Source organism: Hemibagrus wyckioides, linkage group LG16 (assembly GCF_019097595.1).
Source record: "Hemibagrus wyckioides isolate EC202008001 linkage group LG16, SWU_Hwy_1.0, whole genome shotgun sequence".
Classification (NCBI taxonomy): Eukaryota; Metazoa; Chordata; class Actinopteri; order Siluriformes; family Bagridae; genus Hemibagrus; species Hemibagrus wyckioides.
In genome coordinates, this window is record NC_080725.1 from 18,555,317 (window position 1) to 18,577,403 (window position 22,087).

The 22,087-nt window shown below is 40.8% G+C and overlaps 1 protein-coding gene across 5 annotated transcripts in view; it reads right to left on the reverse strand.

Moving 5' to 3' along the window:
• The window catches only part of ppp3ccb (protein phosphatase 3, catalytic subunit, gamma isozyme, b), a 55,390-nt gene extending 35,795 nt beyond the window's left edge, over positions 1–19,595 (reverse strand). The window contains exons 1-2 of one of the 5 annotated variants that reach the window (XM_058411177.1): positions 18,904–19,595; positions 3,026–3,223 (exon numbers count right to left, since the gene is read on the reverse strand). In XM_058411177.1, coding sequence (XP_058267160.1) covers positions 3,026–3,223; positions 18,904–18,955 — 250 coding nt within the window. In that variant the 5' untranslated portion in view covers positions 18,956–19,595. Of the gene's footprint in view, positions 1–3,025; positions 3,224–9,862; positions 10,001–18,903 lie in introns of those variants that run through there. The other 4 variants (XM_058411183.1, XM_058411182.1, XM_058411178.1 and 1 more) reach the window with 4 other exon arrangements.
• Between the last annotated feature and the right edge of the window lie 2,492 nt (positions 19,596–22,087).

Genomic DNA, 22,087 nt, shown 5'->3' on the forward strand with positions numbered 1-22,087 from the left:
ACAGTAGAGTTTACTGAGAGAGACGAGTTAAGCTGAAATCTGTGAAAGAAGTGCAGTACCTGTGTCATAGTGCTGTGATTCCAGCTGTACTGAGTGTAATAGGCATGTAGATGTATGTAAAGAGCATCATTATATCCGTGTACTACCTGGAGCCAAATGTGGGATGAGAAAATCTTAGCAACCGTCGAACGGAGAAAAAAAAATAAGAAACAGAATTTTACCACCAAAAAGGATGATGGTTAATTGTTTATTTTTTCCCCTGTAGCACTGAGAAAATAATTAAGGCTGAGGCTGCAATTTCTTGATCATCGTCTTAAACTGACCAAAATAACCACAGCCCCACCCTACTTGCTTTCCCACAAGCCTCTGGTTTGCAAATTCACAAGTCAAGTTCAACTAATAAAAGTCAGTGTGCAGTGAGAATAACCTCTGACAGAATCAAACATGTCTTTTTACATCGGTGTCCTTTCCCTTCAGTGAACTGGCTTTTCTGCTGGATTCATTTTTATTCGTGGGAAACGGAAAAAGCAAAAAAAGCACAGTTTCCAGGTGTATCTACCTGTGCAAGGAGTGTAACAACCTGTAAGGGGAAGCTACATTAAAACAGGCGGGTTACTACATATAACAGATGTTGTAATAGCCATGTAACAGACATGTAATTACCAGCACTATGAGTACAGTTTCCCCCTAAAAGGCACATAACCAGCTGTAATAATCACTTATATACAGGAAAAACAAAACATACAGTATTTGTAATACACTTACACCTACTTTTCAGTACTAGGTTAAAAGGGTAAGCAGCTACTTGTAACTATACCTGTACTGCTCCTGTAACAGATGCCCCAGGTGTCTAGGTGTAATATGTAGCTGTAAGATTGTTTGATGGTAGATTGTGCCTTCAGTGATTAAATAATACATTGTGTTTCATTACCTACTGCAGTCAGACGTCCAGCTGATACGCACAATTGTGTCACGTTTCCCACGTTTGTACTGATCAGGCAAACAATTGTGATTTTATTTTGTAGGTTCTCTCATCCTCACAGAAGTGTAACTACCTCTAACAAGTATGTGGCCACCTGTAATATGCATATGACCACCTGTCACAGGTGTGTAACTATTTACACTAAAGCATGTGGCCGCCTGTCACAGGTGTGTAACTATTTACACTAAAGTATGTGGCCGCCTGTCACAGGTGTGTAACTATTTACACTACAGTATGTGGCCACCTGTCACAGGTGTGTAACTATTTACACTACAGTATGTGGCCACCTGTCACAGGTGTGTAACTATTTACACTAAAGCATGTGGCCGCCTGTCACAGGTGTGTAACTATTTACACTAAAGCATGTGGCCGCCTGTCACAGGTGTGTAACTATTTACACTAGAGCATGTGGCCGCCTGTCACAGGTGTGTAACTATTTACACTAGAGCATGTGGCCGCCTGTCACAGGTGTGTAACTATTTACACTAAAGTATGTGGCCGCCTGTCACAGGTGTGTAACTATTTACACTAAAGCATGTGGCCGCCTGTCACAGGTGTGGAACTATTTACACTAAAGCATGTGGCTCTAAAAAGCATGTTACCACCTGTAACAGATGTGTAACCACACTTACAAGCTAACAAGCATGTGGCCACCTGTAACAGGTGTGTAACTATTTACACTAAAGCATGTGGCAACCTGTAACAGGTGTGTAACAACCAACAAAGCATTTGGCTGGCTGTAACAGGTGTGTAACCACTTGTAACAAGCATGTGACCGCTTGTAACAGGTGTGTAACTATTTACAATAAGGCATGTGGCCACCTGTAACAGGTGTGTAACTACCTACAATAAAGCATGTGACCGCCTGTAACAGGTGTGTAACTACCTACAATAAAGCATGTGACCGCCTGTAACAGGTGTGTAACTACCTACAATAAAGCATGTGACCGCCTGTAACAGGTGTGTAACTACCTACAATAAAGCATGTGGCCACCTGTAACAGGTGTGTAACTACCTACAATAAAGCGTGTGTAACCACCTGTAACACGCATGTGACCGCCTGTAACAGGTGTGTAACTACCTACAATAAAGCATGTGACCGCCTGTAACAGGTGTGTAACCACCTGTAACACGCATGTGACCGCCTGTAACAGGTGTGTAACCACCTGTAACACGCATGTGACCGCCTGTAACAGGTGTGTAACTACCTACAATAAAGCATGTGACCGCCTGTAACAGGTGTGTAACCATTTTACACTACGACTGTTGGCCACCTGTAACAGGTGTGTAACTATTTACAATAAAGCATGTGACCACCTGTAACAGCTGTGTAACTACCTACAATAAAGCATGTGACCGCCTGTAACAGGTGTGTAACTACCTACAATAAAGCATGTGACCGCCTGTAACAGGTGTGTAACTACCTACAATAAAGCATGTGACCGCCTGTAACAGGTGTGTAACCATTTTACACTACGACTGTTGGCCACCTGTAACAGGTGTGTAACTATTTACAATAAGGCATGTGACCACCTGTAACAGGTGTGTAACTATTTACAATAAGGCATGTGACCACCTGTAACAGGTGTGTAACTATTTACAATAAGGCATGTGACCACCTGTAACAGGTGTGTAACTATTTACAATAAGGCATGTGACCACCTGTAACAGCTGTGTAACTATTTACAATAAAGCATGTGACCGCCTGTAAGAGATCTGTAAGCATTTAAAATAAAGCATGTAGCTGTCTGTATCAGGTGCGTGACCACCTGTAACATGCATGTGACCACCTGTAAGAGGTGTATAGCTATCACTATCAAGCATGTGGCCATTTACAGTAAGTATAATTACATTTAATAATACGCAACCACCTGTTACTAATAAGTGCTACAAACATTGTTCCTATTACAAATCCAACAACCAAGAATCTACCTTCCTGTCCAAGGTGTAAATGGTAAGCACACCTGTAACCTTACCTGAAGTGCTCCTGTAACAGATATGCACCTGTACTGCGGTGTGTAATGATGTGACGTAGATGCCTACCTGTAATAGGCGCCTCCACCTCCAGCATGCACTTCTCATGGCGCAGGATGTTGGCTCCGTCGTTGATGATGCGCAGCGCCACGTCCTCCTCCAGCCTTCCTTCCTTCAGCAGGTGAGCCTTAAGCAGCTCCACCTTGGGCCGACCGTCCTCGTAGAGCTCCTTCATGGTGAGGCGCGTCGTCGGGGGATGCGGCACCGCTAAGGAGATGAGAAGAAGGAAACAGAGAGATTGGATTCATTAAAAGTGATTTCTTTTTCTTCACTATACACACCTCCTGGGACTTCCTGTTGGTTTCTGAAAGGATTTACAGACATTTAGGCTTTTAGAAATGTTTTTTTTCCCCTATAATGAATGCTGTTCGGCCCGAGTATCAATGCTACAGGGTTCGCTGTTGAATAAATAACTAACAAAACTGTTATAATAAAGAAAGACAAATCACAGGAAATTTCCTGTTTCGTAAACCGGTCCTTTGCTTTACACACAGCACCATTACATTTCAGCAATATATTGGTCTATAACACATTCCTCATACAACAGACCTCACAGACTCTCACAGACTCTCACAGACCCCCACAGACCCTCACAGACTCCCACAGACTCTCACAGACCGCCACAGACCCTCACAGACTCCCACAGACCCTCACAGACTCCCACAGACCCCCACAGACTCTCACAGACCCCCACAGACTCTCACAGACTCTCACAGACCCCCACAGACTCTCACAGACCCCCACAGACTCTCACAGACCCTCACAGACTACATCGAGAGTGGAAAGTCATGGAAACAGCATGGAGACAACATTTTTCTTTCTCTTTCTTTCTTTTCCCCTCTTTTTTTTCTGTCTTTCGTTCTTTCTCTCTCTCACTTTCTTTCTGTCTTTCTTTTACTCTCTTTCCTTTCCTCTCTTTTTACGATGATGTGTTCAAGGTCACGTAAATCTAGCCAGATTGTTTTTATGGTATGTAATGGTAAACTTTGCTATAATAAAGAAAGTGTAATGGTATTCGGTGTAATATGGTGTACAGTAATCCCCCGCTATATCACAGTTTTTTATTTGGAACATAACTAATTTTTTCTGAGGATTTTCCCAGTATATCACGGTATCTGCAAACATTATAGTGAATTGTTTTTATGTTTAAATAAGGTCATTTATTAATAAAAATACAATTATTAATTACAAAATATGAGCATTAATTAAAATAAAGTAAAATGTTAATAATATACCAAATACTGTACAGCGTAGCGTTGTTTAGGAAAGCATGGTGCGGGGATGCTGAAAATCAAAATACAGTACGGCTGGAGGAACAAGTCCGGCCAATCGGCCAATGCCCCATTCATTTAATCACGATTGTGATTGGCTGCTGGCTATGCGTGTACTTGGGGAAAGGGAAGCAGAATCCTGGCGTAATGGTATGGGGTATAATATGGTGTAATGGGATTGGGTGTAATGGTATTAGGTGTAATATGGTGTAATGGGATTGGGTGTAATGGTATTAGGTGTAATATGGTGTAATGGTATTGGGTGTAATGGTATTGGGTGTAATATGGTGTAATGGTATTGGGTGTAATATGGTGTAATGGTATTGGGTATAATATGGTGTAATGGTATTGGGTGTAATATGGTGTAATGGTATTGGGTGTAATATGGTGTAATGGGATTGGGTGTAATATGGTGTAATGGGATTGGGTGTAATATGGTGTAATGGGATTGGGTGTAATGGTATTAGGTGTAATATGGTGTAATGGTATTGGGTGTAATATGGTGTAATGGTATTGGGTGTAATAAGGTGTAATGGGATTGGGTGTAATATGGTGTAATGGTATTGGGTGTAATGGTATTGGGTATAATATGGTGTAATGGGATTGGGTGTAATATGGTGTAATGGGATTGGGTGTAATATGGTGTAATGGGATTGGGTGTAATATGGTGTGATGGGATTGGGTGTAATATGGTGTGATGGGATTGGGTGTAATATGGTGTAATGGGATTGGGTGTAATATGGTGTAATGGGATTGGGTGTAATATGGTGTAATGGGATTGGGTGTAATATGGTGTAATGGGATTGGGTGTAATATGGTGTAATGGTATTGGGTGTAATATGGTGTAATGGGATTGGGTGTAATATGGTGTAATGGGATTGGGTGTAATATGGTGTAATGGGATTGGGTGTAATATGGTGTAATGGGATTGGGTATAATGGGATTGGGTATAATATGGTGTAATGGGATTGGGTGTAATATGGTGTAATGGGATTGGGTGTAATATGGTGTAATGGGATTGGGTGTAATATGGTGTAATGGGATTGGGTGTAATATGGTGTAATGGTATTAGGTGTAATATGGTGTAATGGGATTGGGTGTAATATGGTGTAATGGAATTCGGTGTAATATGGTGTAATGGTATTAGGTGTAATGGGATTGGGTATAATATGGTGTAATGGGATTGGGTGTAATATGGTGTAATGGGATTGGGTGTAATATGGTGTAATGGGATTGGGTGTAATATGGTGTAATGGAATTCGGTGTAATATGGTGTAATGGGATTAGGTGTAATATGGTGTAATGGGATTGGGTGTAATATGGTGTAATGGGATTGGGTGTAATATGGTGTAATGGAATTCGGTGTAATATGGTGTAATGGTATTAGGTGTAATGGGATTGGGTGTAATATGGTGTGATGGGATTGGGTGTAATATGGTGTAATGGGATTGGGTGTAATATGGTGTAATGGGATTGGGTGTAATATGGTGTAATGGGATTGGGTGTAATATGGTGTAATGGTATTAGGTGTAATATGGTGTAATGGGATTGGGTGTAATATGGTGTAATGGGATTGGGTGTAATATGGTGTAATGGAATTCGGTGTAATATGGTGTAATGGTATTAGGTGTAATGGGATTGGGTATAATATGGTGTAATGGGATTGGGTGTAATATGGTGTAATGGGATTGGGTGTAATATGGTGTAATGGTATTAGGTGTAATATGGTGTAATGGGATTGGGTGTAATATGGTGTAATGGGATTAGGTGTAATATGGTGTAATGGGATTGGGTGTAATATGGTGTAATGGAATTAGGTGTAATATGGTGTAATGGGATTGGGTGTAATATGGTGTAATGGTATTAGGTGTAATATGGTGTAATGGGATTGGGTGTAATATGGTGTAATGGAATTAGGTGTAATATGGTGTAATGGGATTGGGTGTAATATGGTGTAATGGTATTAGGTGTAATATGGTGTAATGGGATTGGGTGTAATATGGTGTAATGGAATTAGGTGTAATATGGTGTAATGGGATTGGGTGTAATATGGTGTAATGGTATTAGGTGTAATATGGTGTAATGGTATTAGGTGTAATATGGTGTAATGGGATTGGGTGTAATATGGTGTAATGGAATTCGGTGTAATATGGTGTAATGGTATTAGGTGTAATGGGATTGGGTGTAATATGGTGTAATGGGATTGGGTGTAATATGGTGTAATGGTATTAGGTGTAATATGGTGTAATGGGATTGGGTGTAATATGGTGTAATGGAATTAGGTGTAATATGGTGTAATGGGATTGGGTGTAATATGGTGTAATGGAATTAGGTGTAATATGGTGTAATGGGATTGGGTGTAATATGGTGTAATGGTATTAGGTGTAATATGGTGTAATGGGATTGGGTGTAATATGGTGTAATGGGATTGGGTGTAATATGGTGTAATGGGATTGGGTGTAATATGGTGTAATGGTATTAGGTGTAATATGGTGTAATGGGATTGGGTGTAATATGGTGTAATGGAATTCGGTGTAATATGGTGTAATGGTATTAGGTGTAATGGGATTGGGTGTAATATGGTGTAATGGGATTGGGTGTAATGGTATTGGGTATAATATGGTGGGTTTATTTGGTCCCCATGTAAGAAGTAAAGTCACACATCAGTATAATATAATGGTACGGAGAAAGAAAAATCCATATCTTAGTTTACAATTTTGAGTGTGTTTACTTACTGTATCTGCTTTTGTACTGCTTTCAGTCTGGAGCAGATTAAGAGCTGCAGTCAGTCTCAAAAATAAAAGCACTATTTCCATTCTGCCATTTTAGGCTACTTTTAGATTTGCATAGTATTCAAAACTATAATCACTTCCTCTTGTTCCTCGTTAGAAAAGTTCTGCATAGAAACTCCAACTGGTTACAAGCTTTAGAAACAAGATAAACCTTGCTGGCATCTCTCTTTCTTTCTTTCTTTCTTTCTTTCTTTCTTTCTCTCTCTCTCTCTCTCTCTCTCTCTCTCTCTCTCTCTTTCATTCCTTCATTCTCCTTCTCTCTCTTTCTCTCCCTCTCTCTCTTTTCTCTCTCTCTCTTTCATTCCTTCATTCTCCTTCTCTCCCTCTCTTTCTGTCTCTCTCTCTCTCTCTCTTTCCGTCTTACTTTCTTTCTCTCTCTTTCATTTCGTTCTCTTTCTCTCTCTCGTTCTTTCATTCGGTCTCTTTCTATCTTCTCTGTCTCTCTTTCGTTCTCTTTCATTTCTTTCTCTTTCTATCTCGTTCTTTCATTTGTTCTCTTTATTTCTTTCATTCGGTCGCTTTCTATCTTCTCTGTCTCTCTCTTTAGTTCTCTTTCTCTCTGTCTCTTTTTCTCTCTCTTATTTAGATCTCTTTCTTTCATTCGTTCTCTTTCTATCTTCTCTGTCTCTCTCTCTTTTGTTCTCTCTCTCTCTCTTTTTTTTCTTTCTTTCTTTCTTAAACGGTGTCATCCTTGGCACACACCAACACCGACTAAGATTCCTTGTGAAACTTAAGCGGGTCAATGAGAGAGATGGAATCAGAAAGGAGGACGGTGTAATACAGTAGCTGTCTCGGCTAAACGCACCATAATCTAATTTCCAGCAAACTCTCACCTCATTAGGGAACGAGAAAGAAAGAGATGAGCGAATTCTCCCTGGAGAGATGTTTTAAATTGGACTGTAGCTTAAACTACTCTCCGATTCGGGTGTTAATATATTAAAACAAAATCACCAGGCGAATGAAATAAAGCCCACACTGGTACGGTCTGTAGTTTTACACACACTGTACACGGTTTAGTACCCAGGTCTGTTGGCCAAATATCCATCAATATATCGCCGAATGTTAGCAAAATTTATTAATACTATACTATTAATACAGCAGCAGTGACCTGAAGTATTTTTTCCTCGCTGCTCAGTGAACCAAGATCAGCAAGTAACATGTGTTCAGTTTAAAAAAAGAAGAAAAAAAAGCAGCAGCAGCACAGAGCGAGATGGTGTGATGATCGATTTGCACTGAGATGTGACATCTTAACCACATTTCATGCTTACTGTAGTGTTCGGGTGTAATGGATTATTTTAACATGAGTACAAAATGCTTTCTGGAGTTCTGCTTGTGTGTGTGTGTGTGTGTGTGTGTGAGAGAGAGAGAACTGCAGCGCTGATGAATTCTGCATTCTGATTGGTCACGACGTGTTGATTAAGTTTCTATTTTCTTTTAATCATCTCTAATATGTTATCGTTTCTATAGCACTGAGACCTGTATGGTTCCACGTAGTCTATACAGAAGGTAAAAAATGAGGTTCTAATTTAAAAGAAAGGGTTGATATTACTGAGGGGTTTTTTTTTTTTTGGAAAAGGGGTCTGGTGTCAGCTTAATAACCGATGGTGTGTTTTCCCACCAGGGGAAAGTCTTCAGGACAGATGGCTTTGCGCTAGTGACTAATTTGTTCAGCATGTATATAAACCGATCAGGCATAACATTATGACCAGGGCACCTGTTAGTGGGTGGGATATATTAGGCAGCAAGTGAACATTTTGTCCTCAAAGTTGATGTGTTAGAAGCAGGAAAAACGGACAAGAGTAAGGATTTGAGCGAGTTTGACAAAGGGCCAAATTGTGATGGCTAGACCACTGGATCAGAGCATCTCCAAAACTGCAGCTCTTGTGGGGTGTTCCCGGTCTGCAGTGGTCAGTATCTATCAAAAGTATCCTTTTAAAACTCCCATGGAGGCTCCACCTCACAACTTACAGGTCTTAAAGGATCTGCTGCTAACATCTTGGTGCTAGATACCATAGCACACCTTCAGGGATTTAGTGAAGTCCATGCAAAAGGGGGACAATATTAGGCAGGTGGTCATATTGTTATGCCTGATCGATGTATATTGAATAAACAGCACAAGTTATACTAGAAGTTCTCTAGCTTTAAATAAATCTTGTCTCAGCTGATGTGTGTAGTGCTGTAGGATAGTAGCTATAGCGCTGAGATACATCACACCACCATGAAGTTGCGCCATATAAAAAAATATAGCTTGTTAACAATATGTAGCGGTTTCTTTTCTGTCTGTAAAGCCGTTGGGGAAAAAAAACAGATACCTGGACTACTGATCTGTCCACTCGAGGCTCTAGTTCAGAGGGTTATCGAAGTCTACATTCAAAGATCTGATGAATTTTCATCAGTGTAAAAGGTCCGGAACAGCAATTGATTATTACAAAACTTGTTTTTAATAAACATGCATAACAAATCTGCACTAATATTTTAAAAACCAAAGTGCCTTTTGCATTCAAAATACATTAACAAGCGCAAAAGCCCAGGCCTCTCGGAAAGATAGCTTTTCTGTAGCTCTCTCTTGCGTCAGAGCTCTCACAAGCAACTTATTTATTAAATCATACCAAGACTTTAGCTTTGTACTTTTGCTGTTCTTACCTCTGTATTTTGCGGGTATTGCTGTTCAAAATGTCTGTGTTCTGTTTCACAGTGGTGTTCGACAACTCCATTACCAATCAAATAGAACGGCTTTGTCCCATATTGGGGCAAAATGGACGTATATGTCTCTGTCCAATCACCTTTTAAAAACTCGTCAACTTTTCTTTTCCTGGAACCGGACATCCTCACCCATCCAAACGCTCACTGTGGTGAAGTGTCGCTCGGTTCCGTCATACGCTCACTGGATGTCATGACAACAACGTGAAGCAGGAAATCTTTTAATATGTCACCTTCGCTTTCATTTCGGACCAAAAAGACATAAAAAAAAATACAAGTTTAACATGTTTTTATCGAAGTAGGAAATCCACACTTTTAATCCCTTACACACAATTAGTGCTCTTGAAATACGAAATGGAGGCGGGTCCGGATAGAATTCCCTCCGGATCCGGGACTTCGAGGAATGCTGCTCTAGTTTAACAGGAAGCAGGGGTGGGATTAAAGAAGCAAAAAAAATCATATCACAGTATTACTTGGTTATTTCTACAAAATGCAATGTTATATTCGAAGGCATTTATTTTGCCCTGCTTTTGATTCATTTGGAAACCGCTCATCATGGCTGCTAAGGATACGCAAGATCACTTAGGCTACGTCTACAATAAATTTGAAAACGGCGTCCAAAAACGCTCCACGTCCACATTACTTTTAATCGTTTCCCAAATGTTGGTCATCCACATAGACGCTCACTTCCCTGAGTAAAAACGTGAGACGCTTCGACCTGCGTCATTTCTGCCGTGCATTTATTTACGACTTGGCTCCATGAAACGTTGCGGTAATATGTCGAGGAAAAGCACCGAGTTTGTTGTATACAGACCAACAGTGAGGTGGAGTTGTTGCTGTGAGGAACACAGGAGTATAAAGTTGCAAAAGCGAGAGAAAATGTATTCTGAATATCACATGACAAAAAAAAATGCGTCAGCGTTTTCGAAAGCCTCCGTTTTCACGGTCCACACCGGGCTTTTACAAATGAACCCACTTTGGAGAGCGTTTTCAAAAAGATACGTTTTCGTCGACTGAAAACGGCGTCTCGCTCCGAAAAGGCTATAAAAACATATTAGTGGTAGACATGGCCTTAGAAACTGTAGTTCTGATATTTGCAGCAAAACTCAATCACGTAAGAATCTGCTTCCAATCAGAGTATATCTCTAAAATGACCTGAACATTCATCACACCATCGCTGCAGAAGTATTCTTACAAATATCCTATAAAGCCTGACTCTCTTTATTAAAACTCTCCCTTTATACAGAGCAGTGTTTCATAACTTACACCCCCTCCCCCTTAATAAACACATCAGACATGATGCAAGAATCAAGAAACTAAGATTTTCTTTAACTTTTTTTTTTTTTTTTTTAGTAAAGTAGGTGTGATGGAAGTCGTGAAGAGAGAAAACTAAATGAGTGGCTTGCAGTGAATTTCTCAAAACCAACCAAACCCCATGTGTTTTGCTCGTCATTCAGTCAGGTACTGTGCACAAGCATGACCGAGAGCTTTATAATTATAGTTTCTGGGTTTACCAAAAATGTCAGAAGCACTAAGTTAGGCAGGTGAAAAGACATTTTGGCTTGGACAGGCCACAACTGCAAGTAAAAAGAGATGTGGTCAGAAGAACACACACACACACACACACACTCTGTGAGTGACTCGCTGCATGTCAGTCTGATTGCAGGTTTCGTCACAATAGTAAAAGAGCGTGGTCGGAGTAAATGGTTCGGAAAAAGAAAAAAGAAAAAATTTGCTAGCTCAGAAGTCTTCGATTTCACCTTCTCTAAACCAAATCTCACCTTCCATTAAAAATAATATTATAAGAATATTAACAGACTAATACGCACTGAGGTGTTTATAAAGGACAGAGTCATAGTTGCTTTAGTTAAGGAATCTTCCTCTGCTTCATGTAGAGTGTAAAGAAAAGGAAGATGTTGGTTCTTTCACGGCTGAGCGAGTAAATACAGCGTGCACCTGCTCATTTGCCTCTCACTGTGGCAGTAGCATGACTCTCCAAGCCGAGCGAGGCGACGAAACGGCAAGCTTTCTTCATGCAAGAGGAAATGGTGAGCTTTCTTAATAAAGCCTGCGTTTTTTTTTTTTTATACGCAATATGCACCATGCAACATGAGAGAGAAAACAGGGTCGTATTAGCCCGCCATCTAATTCTGTCACATATACATTACTGCACAGGGAAATTCCTTCTTCACATATCCCATCCTTGAAGGGTTAAGGTCACAGCACAGGGTCAGCTATGATGCACTGCCCTTGTAGCAGGGTGGGTTAAAGGCCTTGCTCAAGGGCCTAAGGGTGGCAGCTTGGCGGTGCTGAGGCTTGAAGCCTTAACAACCCAGAGCCTTAACCATTTGAGCCAGATTTCCATAGTAACAGCTAATTTGCATACACTATATAGTCTATAAGTCAGCTGACCATCGCAGTCGTATGCAGTTTCTGAACATCTCCTTCCACTTACGCTGTTATACTAATCAGTAAAGGTTACAGGTTCAAGTATGGATCATATAAGAGAGCATTAGTGAGATCAGACACTGATTATGTAAGAGTGAGGAGGTCTGGGGGTTTGGTCAGTGTTCCAGTTCATCACAAATTGGGGTTCTGTGCAGGACATTCTTCCACTCCAACCTTAACACACCATGTCTTCATGGAGCTCTGTGCTTTGTGCATAGGCGCATTGTCATGTTGAACAGTGTCGGAGTCTCTTAGATCTGGTGGCACAATTTGTGCAAGAAACCGCATGACTGTGATGGACGGTCAGGGGCCTACAAACGTCTAGCCAGAGACATTTAAACAGGCATTTTGGTACCAAGCACTGTGCAACATAAAGAGTAAAATAAACTGCAACTTCAAGTTGAAGTAAAGTTAAGTGGTTGAAGCAACTTAAAGTACCAACACAGGAAAGCCTTGTGGTGCGTTTTGTCTGTTTTGTGGTTTCTCTGTAACGAGACAAGCTGTTATGTATTTTTCTTATTAGCTTCAGAGGACAGAATGAGAAAGGGAATGAGTTGTAGCTACTAAAACATACACGAGAACTAGAAAAGGATGAAGGGTATTTTTTTTTGTAAAAGTTGTGGTAGATGGTGACTAAAGTATCTTAAATAAACATAAGTAAAACAAGTAATATGTCATGTCGATTAGAGTAGAGCTGGTCGATAAAAACGACAAAAATATCATATTACTACATTTAGGACACATGATGTGTATTCTGATATACAATTTAGCTAACACGCTGCCTGCAAAACAGCAAAAATACACAACAACTCTTCAAGAGAACGTGACAAGAGTGTTCCTTAACTGCCTTTTTGTTTTACTTTTTTAACTTACATCGAATCAGTGACATCCATTCAGTAGCATTTAATTCATAATTACTAAAAATGTAACCAAATAAATCATTACACCATCTGATATTTCAAGAAATGTGCATCATGAAATAACCGATCACGATATTTATACTATATCGATGTATCGCTCAGCCCTAGACTGTGTTATGTATGTGGAAGTACAAAACTCAAAAGTCTCATCGCTAATGATAAGAAACTGTCCATGATCCGGAGTTGGACTGCACTTGAGTGAGAGCGATGTTTAAACGCTGTCGAATGTTTTGATTGGGCGAACGGCCAGACGACTTGTACAGATGACTTTTTCTTTCGGCGGACGGTGCCATGTTAACACGGCGTGAGCGTGTGTGTACGCTTGGACGTGTAGCTAATGCACCGCAGGCTTAGAGAAGATTTCACCTAAGTAGGTTAGGGAAGGTCTGTGGAGAATCAGGATCAGGTTTTTTTTTTTCTCCCCCCATCGAGAAAGATGTATGAATCGAAGGTGTAGCTTTCTTCGGTTGATCACATTGTGAAGAAGAACGTTCAGGAGACTACACTTAACTCCAAAGATATCTTAAATAGAAAATTGAAGGTAATGAAAAGTCTGGAAGCAATCAGTAAAACATAGATTACATCCACGTAATTTTATATTTATTTTTTAGAACGTAAGAGATATGTCGTCCACTTGCTCTACCCATTGACAAACGTTATTACTATGGCAACCGGTAGAAACGCCTACTGATGAAGTCATAGTACAGCGACAAATATTGCTGGATGTATAAACTTTTTTCAGCTGATCGTTTTCGGCTTGATGTATTCGCTCGACACAATCCCTGCCTTTCCACACACCCTATAGAACAGAAAGCCTGGCTTTCACCGGTATATGATTACAACAAGGCAATGAAATGTTTCCTGAAGTGTCAGCATTTATTCATCAATCTGAGTGGAATTCAGTATTTCAGTGAATAAAGTGATCACATCTCTCTCTGCGGTATCACGCTTTAATTCATTAAACTCAGTGAACAGCTCTACCGGTGGGTTTTATAGAGAATTCACAAAGCCAATACAGGACAAAGTCGGTGCGTCTCTTGCGTCTTTTTGTGTACTTGCCATTTCAGTGGGACGAAAGATTAAGGCTGTTTGGATGTTACGTCAAGTCGAGTCCCTCCCTGATCAGTGGCCGTATGATCACCGGTAGTCTTCTCAATGGGGCAGAGACATGTAACAGTAATCGATCCATCACTGAATCTGGATTGAGCATGACTGGATTCGAATCCAGCATGACCCTGACCAGGATAGTTTGAATCGATAAAGTGATTAAATGAGTAGAGGCAGTGGCAGGGCAAGTGGTTAAGGGTACGAGTTGTTGATCAGAAGGTCAGCCCCAGGGCTGCCAAGCTGCCACTGTTGAGCCCTTGAGCCCTATCTGCTCCAAGGTTGCAACATCACGGCTGACCCTGTGCTTGGACCCCAACTTCTTAAGCTGAGATAGGCAAAGAAAGAATCTTATACAGAATCGAATATAAAGACTTCTAACTAGTGTAAAAAGGACTTCCGGCTTAGCGGGAGGTGTAAAAGTTGTGGTGTGGATAAAGATGAGATGTGTGAAGATGACATAGTGAGAGTGTGTTCCAGTCTCTCCATGACTAGATGTTTGGCTGGTGGGCTTTGGATGAGATCATCGTCTTGCCAGCCTTCAGAATATTCCTGTTCTGAAGACGAGCAAAACGATGATCTCATCAAAAGAGCGCCGGCCAAACACGCCGTCATGGAGAGACTGGAACTGCCGCTGGATCGTGGATATAACCCTTTAAAGGGATAGAACAGAGATACAGCAGCGGTGTGATGAACGGTAATGCAGCGTTAATAAACCTTTTTTCTTTGCCTCACTAAAAATACCAAAGAGGAACACCACGCTCCTGTTGTTCGGAAGACACACACACACACCAAAAGCCCAATCAACCTTGCCCTCGTTAATTTTGTATCAACATTTTCACACACACAAAAAAAAAAGGTCCCAGTGTGTGTGGCTTTATTTGTGTACTGGAGTTACTGGAAACTCTCAGTCACTGATCTGGCTTTCATGACTACCGCTGTAGAAGTCCAGCGATGTCATTTTGCCCGGTTTACAGATAGCGGTGTTATAATTTCGGAAAGCACTTGATAAAGTCTGTTTAAATGTTTGAAACAAGCTGTTTAAGATTTCTGTTAAATGTAGTATAAGGGATAAACTGGGTATATTTTATATGTGACCACTTTAACCATAAAGTCTTTACTACTGGGTTCTTAACTGTTGGCTATGTCAGTTTTGAGTAGTTGTTTAGATCGTTAGATGTTGTACTGAAGCCAGGTTTCTGCTCCTTCTTCTAAAGAATAAACTATTTTATCTAGTCACAGATTATATTCAGCTTTACAAAGTTGCTGCATTGTGGAGCAACAGAATCACAATATGATAACTGATTCAAAACGAGAAGAGTCAAGGCTCATGGAAATAGTTTTTCTCGCCAGACTCAGGGCCACTGGAGTTCTGGGAACACTGTTTTAGTATCTGGGAGTGGTCCAAAAACCTGATCTATGGCACTGTTAAAATCAAAGGTCAGGTGCAGAAGCTATCTTCTCCTCGACTGGTAACGTGATTGCATCAACATATCTGATTTCTTTGTGATGCTGAGGAAAGAGTTGTTATGGTTGCTGATATATAAAGCCAGACTTTCGGAGTACAGGAATAAGCTGACGCTGTGTGGTCTGGGGTCAGTCTTCACATAGTGGGCTCCCTGTTTGCCACTCGATAGGAAAGGAAAATCATCGAAACTACTATCATTCTGCAAACCTGTGTGTATGAATTTGCATAATCGATCTAAAATTCTATAACGTGAACACAAACCTGCGAATATAAGCCCGACACCCAAGCGAGCCCTGAGTGCAGACACGTGGATTTGAGCCAAGTGTGAAAATGTCCTTATGGCTCTACCATAAGGATGACTGTCGTGAAAAACATTTCTGAAGGGCTCGGAAGTAAGACATCTCGAGTGCATCTCAGCTTTTTGTCTTGAACCTGGTCTGCAGAGCAGTGCAGAAGAACGTTAAGAGAATGAAAGTAAGCTTGTGTATCAGAGGAGTGAAAAGCGAAAGCCTGGGTTATGTTTGTATATGATTTGAACGAGCGGCTGGCCATATAAAAGACAGAACAGGAGAGAGCCTAAAGCAGAACATTGTGGGATGCCATACTACAGGCTCAAAAGAAAAGGAAATGACCGGAGACAATTATAATAGTAAATTCAACAGCACTTAATCAAGAAGGTGTGTCAGAAGAAACAAATTCGTCATAAGAATTACCTGATGGTATTTTTTTTTATTCTTAGATCAGACTTTCAAACTTGCTTTCTCTCAAGTTCAATAGAAATCCTCCAAATGCGTTGTCAATTTCATAGAAAACTAAAACACGCATTAGTTTGTTATATGACACGATACATCTAAAGAAATCTAGCGGTCCAATTCCAGCTCTCCGTTTTCCATCGTTCCAGGCAAATTCCGCATGAGTGGACAAGCCAGGGGTCAGAAATAAAAATTACAGAGGAAAGTACACACAGCAGGTGCTTAACAATTAGAATTCCTTCTGCAAGTCATTTATTTGGAGAGGAAAAAAGAGAGAGCAGGACCTGCTTGGTGCTGTAAAATGATAACGCATTATAACCAAGACGTTTTTTTGTTTTAAATATGATAAAGAGTTTCAGCGCTGGTCAGTTGTGAAATTTTTCTCAATAAAAAGAAGCTTCACCTGCTGTATATAAAGCAGTAACACTAAAATCAAAGCATTTGTGCTTTACTTCCACTGAGAATGATATCAGTAAGAAATATCTGTCACTGAGATGTTTGAGAGAGTTTTAATACGGATGTTTAGGACGAATCACTGAATCAAATGGCTAATGAATCATTCGGGAATTTACAAAAACGAACTGAATCGAAAGTCAATGAACAGAAACGGATTCGTCGTCAGCTCTGTATGATTCGTATCTCTACGATTCGTGGCATATGGTTATGATATATATTGGCTTTTATATGTATATATATATTGTTTAATAATGGTCAGGATGTAGTTTTTCTTTCTTTCTTTCTTTCTTTTTTAAATGACCTCACTTGCACATATTTCTCTTGCTGCTACTGGACATCTTTCACCCCTTGCTTGCATCTGCACTACTGACTCACAGTCATTGCTTTTCCTTGTAGACAATGCTACTGCATAACATAGGTTAAAAACCTATCTTACATGGATGGATTAATCTATCTATCTATCTATCTATCTATCTATCTATCTATCTATCTATCTATCTATCCATCCATCCATCCATCCATCCATCCATCACACAGTGTGTTCCATATTTCACTACATTCTTGAAGGACTACACTTCAACCACCCCAGCCATATTAAATAAAATCAAACCTGGTGTAAAGTTTTAACAGAGGAGACTCCTGCTTAGTATTAGTGAGTTTATTTCCAAAAACAGCAAAGCAGATGATGTTAGTGACCGTCCACCAGTGATGACCGTCTCTCCAGCTAGTTATACTAGGTACGGCCGACTCATCACTAGTGTATAAAGCGTCTCGCACTGATGTACCTGACAACCAAGTTATCAATGAACCATCTCTGCGTTTGTCCAACCCATGCATGTCAGAAGGTGTGCATTGTTTGTGTGGTCAAATGACGGTTTTATATCTTTCCATAGCAACGTCAATCCTTACACCCATCATTTCTTTAAGAACAAGTCATTCTAATGGAGCAATACTGCAGACGCAAACTGATTTACAAAACGTTGTGTATCGTTTAACGAAGAAGAAGAAAAAAAAAAAAAACGCCGACGTGGAGACATTTATTTATTTAACACTTATGGGAGGAGTCTCGGAGACCAGAACTTACAGTTCTTTGCAAAAAAGGTCTCCAGGTCAGGGTACTTTACATGCTCTAGTTTCTTGACAAAAGACAAGTTGTGGTTTTTTTTGAAGAAGAAGAGAAAGTGAGAGAGGGTGAGAAGACGACACGCTGGCTGGGTACTAAGTACATGTGTGGCTATAACGTGAGTGATAACAGGAACTACCTCACCGTGCAGACCTTTAACAACATTAATCAGCACTATAAATGGTGGTCATTAATGGGGAAAAATGTATCTGATGGCAAATCAATGAGGTATATAAGGAGTAAACACTCTCACCACCCACATCACACCACCTCGGCGTTGATGATTGTCCCGAAACAGCATGCACCCGAGACTGCTTACTAGTTTCAACACTTTTCAATCAACATGCATTGACCATCCGTGACGTCATCCGGCGACTTTCTGTGCATGCACGAGCTACTTTTTTCTCCCCCCCCCCCCCATCACTCAAAAGCATTGACAGCACAGTAGGAGGAAGAGGGCTCGTGCCCCTTGGTTCAAAAAAAAAACGTGAGCCGCCGCCGCGCGAGCCAACTTAAGGGCGCGTTCGAACGCGGGTGGCACGCGCAGCCATCAGCAAGTCAAATAAGTGGCGGTTTAACGGACGCAGCGCGGATGACATTGACGTTTCCTCCATACTCACTTGGTTTTAAGACATAATGCCAACAAGATGGCTAGCGATAGAGTAATAATAAATAAAATAAAATAAAACAGGTTAGTGAATAAGCTAGCTGAGGTAAATAACCTCCCAGACATCAACAGACAGCTGGCAGGCAGCTAACTATGCAGTTAGCTTAAACATGCAGTACTGACATCAAATGAGCTAGAAATGCTAACATGCCAACACCTCAGGTGGCATTTTTAAACATGATTTACCTTTAATGGGCCTCTCAAGGGTGGAGAGTTTGTTCTGGTCCTTGGTCGACATCGTCCAAACTGCCTTTCGCTCACCAAAACCAGACGCGTAGCTAACCACCTAGCTAATAGAGTTAGCTAGCAGGCTAGCTACGTCTCGGGTAACAGAAAAAGTAAATGGCTGCTCCTGTGTAAAGCAAGGAGAGCCGGTCTAAAAAAAAAATCGTCCCTAACGTGTATAGTCACATATACTCTGGGGAATGGGGAGGTAGGGAAGTCCGGTGTGTCTGAAGGCTGAATTTTGTGTCCTTGGTTATAGGAGCGACCCCCAGTTGCTGTCAATTTCTGCCGGAGGATGAAAATCAGCGGAGCCAGGAAATGCGAGACAGGAAAAAAAAATGTTTACAGTTTCTCTTTCACGCTATTATTGTTATCCAAAAATAAAGTGTTGCTTTTTTTCCCCCCCTTGGTTGATTTATCGCATCTACGTTGCAGACCTGTTTGCTTTCTCGCGTTTTATAAGTAGTGATCTGTTGAGTCCGTCCTGACTCTCCCCTCTTTTCTCTCGGATTAAACTCTAATCCACGGCACCAGCGGTTTTCATACAACATGGCGACTGCGACGTTATTTTCGCGCGAGGATTCTGGGTAATGTAGTTCTCTCAGAACAGGAGGCTGGGTATGATGGAGTAGTGATTGATTGGCAGAGTATCACTGCAGCCTTAATGTACAGCTCTGGGGAGAAAAAAAGAGAGAGAGAGACCAATCTCCAGATGTGAATCCTAGTGAAAACCTCTGGAACCTCTGAGCTGCAAAAAAGAGTGGTATAAAGACCGGTGGAGAGCATGGAGCCAAAACGCATGCAAATCGGGGTTATTCCACCAAATACTGATCTCTTAATGTTATTTAGCCAAAGCATTAACACAATTTGTTTACAGATTATTTGCATTTTGTTTAATTTGAGTTATTTAAGCTCTGCATGATCTTGGGTTATTTTGATGTCTTGTCATTTCCTTTAAATATACACTCTAAATAACAATAGTTATATTTTGAATTTAGGAGAAATTATTCTCCTAAAAATCTTATTCTTTTCCAGAGCTGTATGTTCCCCTTTAACATATATTATGCACATATTATTGAAAGGATTCTGTGATACTAGTCCATTGCAGGGCACACATTCTCTCTCTCTCTCTCTCTCTCTCTCTCTCTCTCTCTCTCTCTCGGAGCAACCAAATTGACTCAGTATCTACTGGAAACCTTCTACGGAACAACAGAGGTTATATGGTGGATTTTCAATACTCAGGTGACTACATACACTATATTGGCAAAAGTTTTGGGACATCTGCCTTTACATGCACATGAATGTAATATGGAGTTGGCTCCACCCTTTGCAGCTATAACAGCTTCAACACTTCTGGGAAGGCTTTCCACAAGGTTTAGGAGTGTGTTTATGGGAATTTTTTGACCGTTCCTCTAGAAACGCATTTGTGAGGTCAGGCACTGATGTTGGACGAGAAGGTCTGACTCGCAGTCTCCGCTCTAATTCATCCCAAAGGTGTTCTATCAGGTTGAGGTCAGGACTCTGTGCAGGCCAGTCAAGTTCCTCCACACCAAACTGGCTCATCCATGTCTTTATGGACCTTGCTTTATGCACTGGTGTGCAGTCATGTTGGAACAGGATGGGGTCATCCCCAAACTGTTCCCACAAAGTTGGGAGCATGAAATTGACCAAAATATCTTGGTATGTTGAAGCATTAAGAGTTCCTTTCACTGGAATTAAGGGGCCAACCCCTGAAAAACAATGATTTGGAGGCGTGTCCCAAAACTTTAGGCAATATAGTGTACTTTTGTCCATTATAATGCAGCTCTAGACCCCCAACGAGTGATGAGGAAATACACCCTGTGACTACAAGAAACCTTGTGAGGAACGGAACACAAAAGGGGGAAGCCATACCATTCTCCTCAGAGTGTCACCGGATAGTTAATCTCGTGATGAATTACAGGATCACATTACACAGGCCATCTAGGGAAAAGGTAAACAGCACTGATTGTATTAAAAAGCTACAGGGTCGTAGAATATGAATTAGGATTGCATGATCACAGCAGCACTCCTTATGTGCAGCCTAGAGAGTATGCAGTGTCGCAGGAAGAAACCTTGAACATGGAAATAGATCGAGAATGAAGAAGCAGAAGGAACTGGTGAGTTCATGCAGCGCCATCTTGTGCCATAAAACCGCTATTGTCTCTACAGAAAGAACAAAAAAAAGTGAACCATTTCTCAGTGCACAGATTACCAGCACACTCTTTATTAACAAAGAGCAGTAGTGTTTTTATGTACGTTTTCAGTTCTTTTGCTCTGATGGGCTATTTTTCTTTCACTGTATAAATCTTGTCACAGTTGCCTCGTCTGTACTTTTGGTTAAAAGCTTAGTACACTGTGTTGCCAAAAGTTTTGGGACACCCCTCCAAATCATTTATTGTTTTTCAGGGGTTGATCTCGGCCCCGTAGTTCCAGTGAAAGGAACTCTTAATGCTTCTGCTTCATACCAAGATATTTTGGACAATTTCATGCTCCCAACTTTGTGGGAACAGTTTGGGGATGACTCCTTCCTGTTCCAACATGACTGCACAAAGCAAGGTCCATAAAGACATGGATGAGGGAGTTTGGTGTGGAGGAACTTCACAGAGTCCTGACCTCAACCTGATAGAACACCTTTGGGACGAATTAGAGCGGAGACTGCGAGTCAGACCTTCTTGTCCAACATCAGTGCCTGACCTCACAAATGCGTTTCTAGAGGAACGGTCAAAAAATTCCCATAAACACACTCCTAAACCTTGTGGAAAGCCTTCCCAGAAGAGTTGAAGCTGTTATAGCCGCAAAGGGCGGAGCTAACTCCATATTACATTCATGCGCATGTAAAGGCAGATGTCCCAAAACCTTGGGCAATATAGTGTACCTCTGATAGCACATTTATATGGTTTGTACCAAAATACAACCACACAGTACCTTTTATACTTCAGAAATTAAAATACTAAGTATGTATGAAATAAGCAGGATAAAGTAAACAGAACAGCATCTCTTACACTGGAGGTTTCCAAAGCAATAATACACTGTGGCCCCGATAAATAAAATGATCTTTTCAAAGATCCATGGTAAATTCCCTTCTTAAAGCTTTCCATTTTATTCAAGTCAGAATGGTCCATAA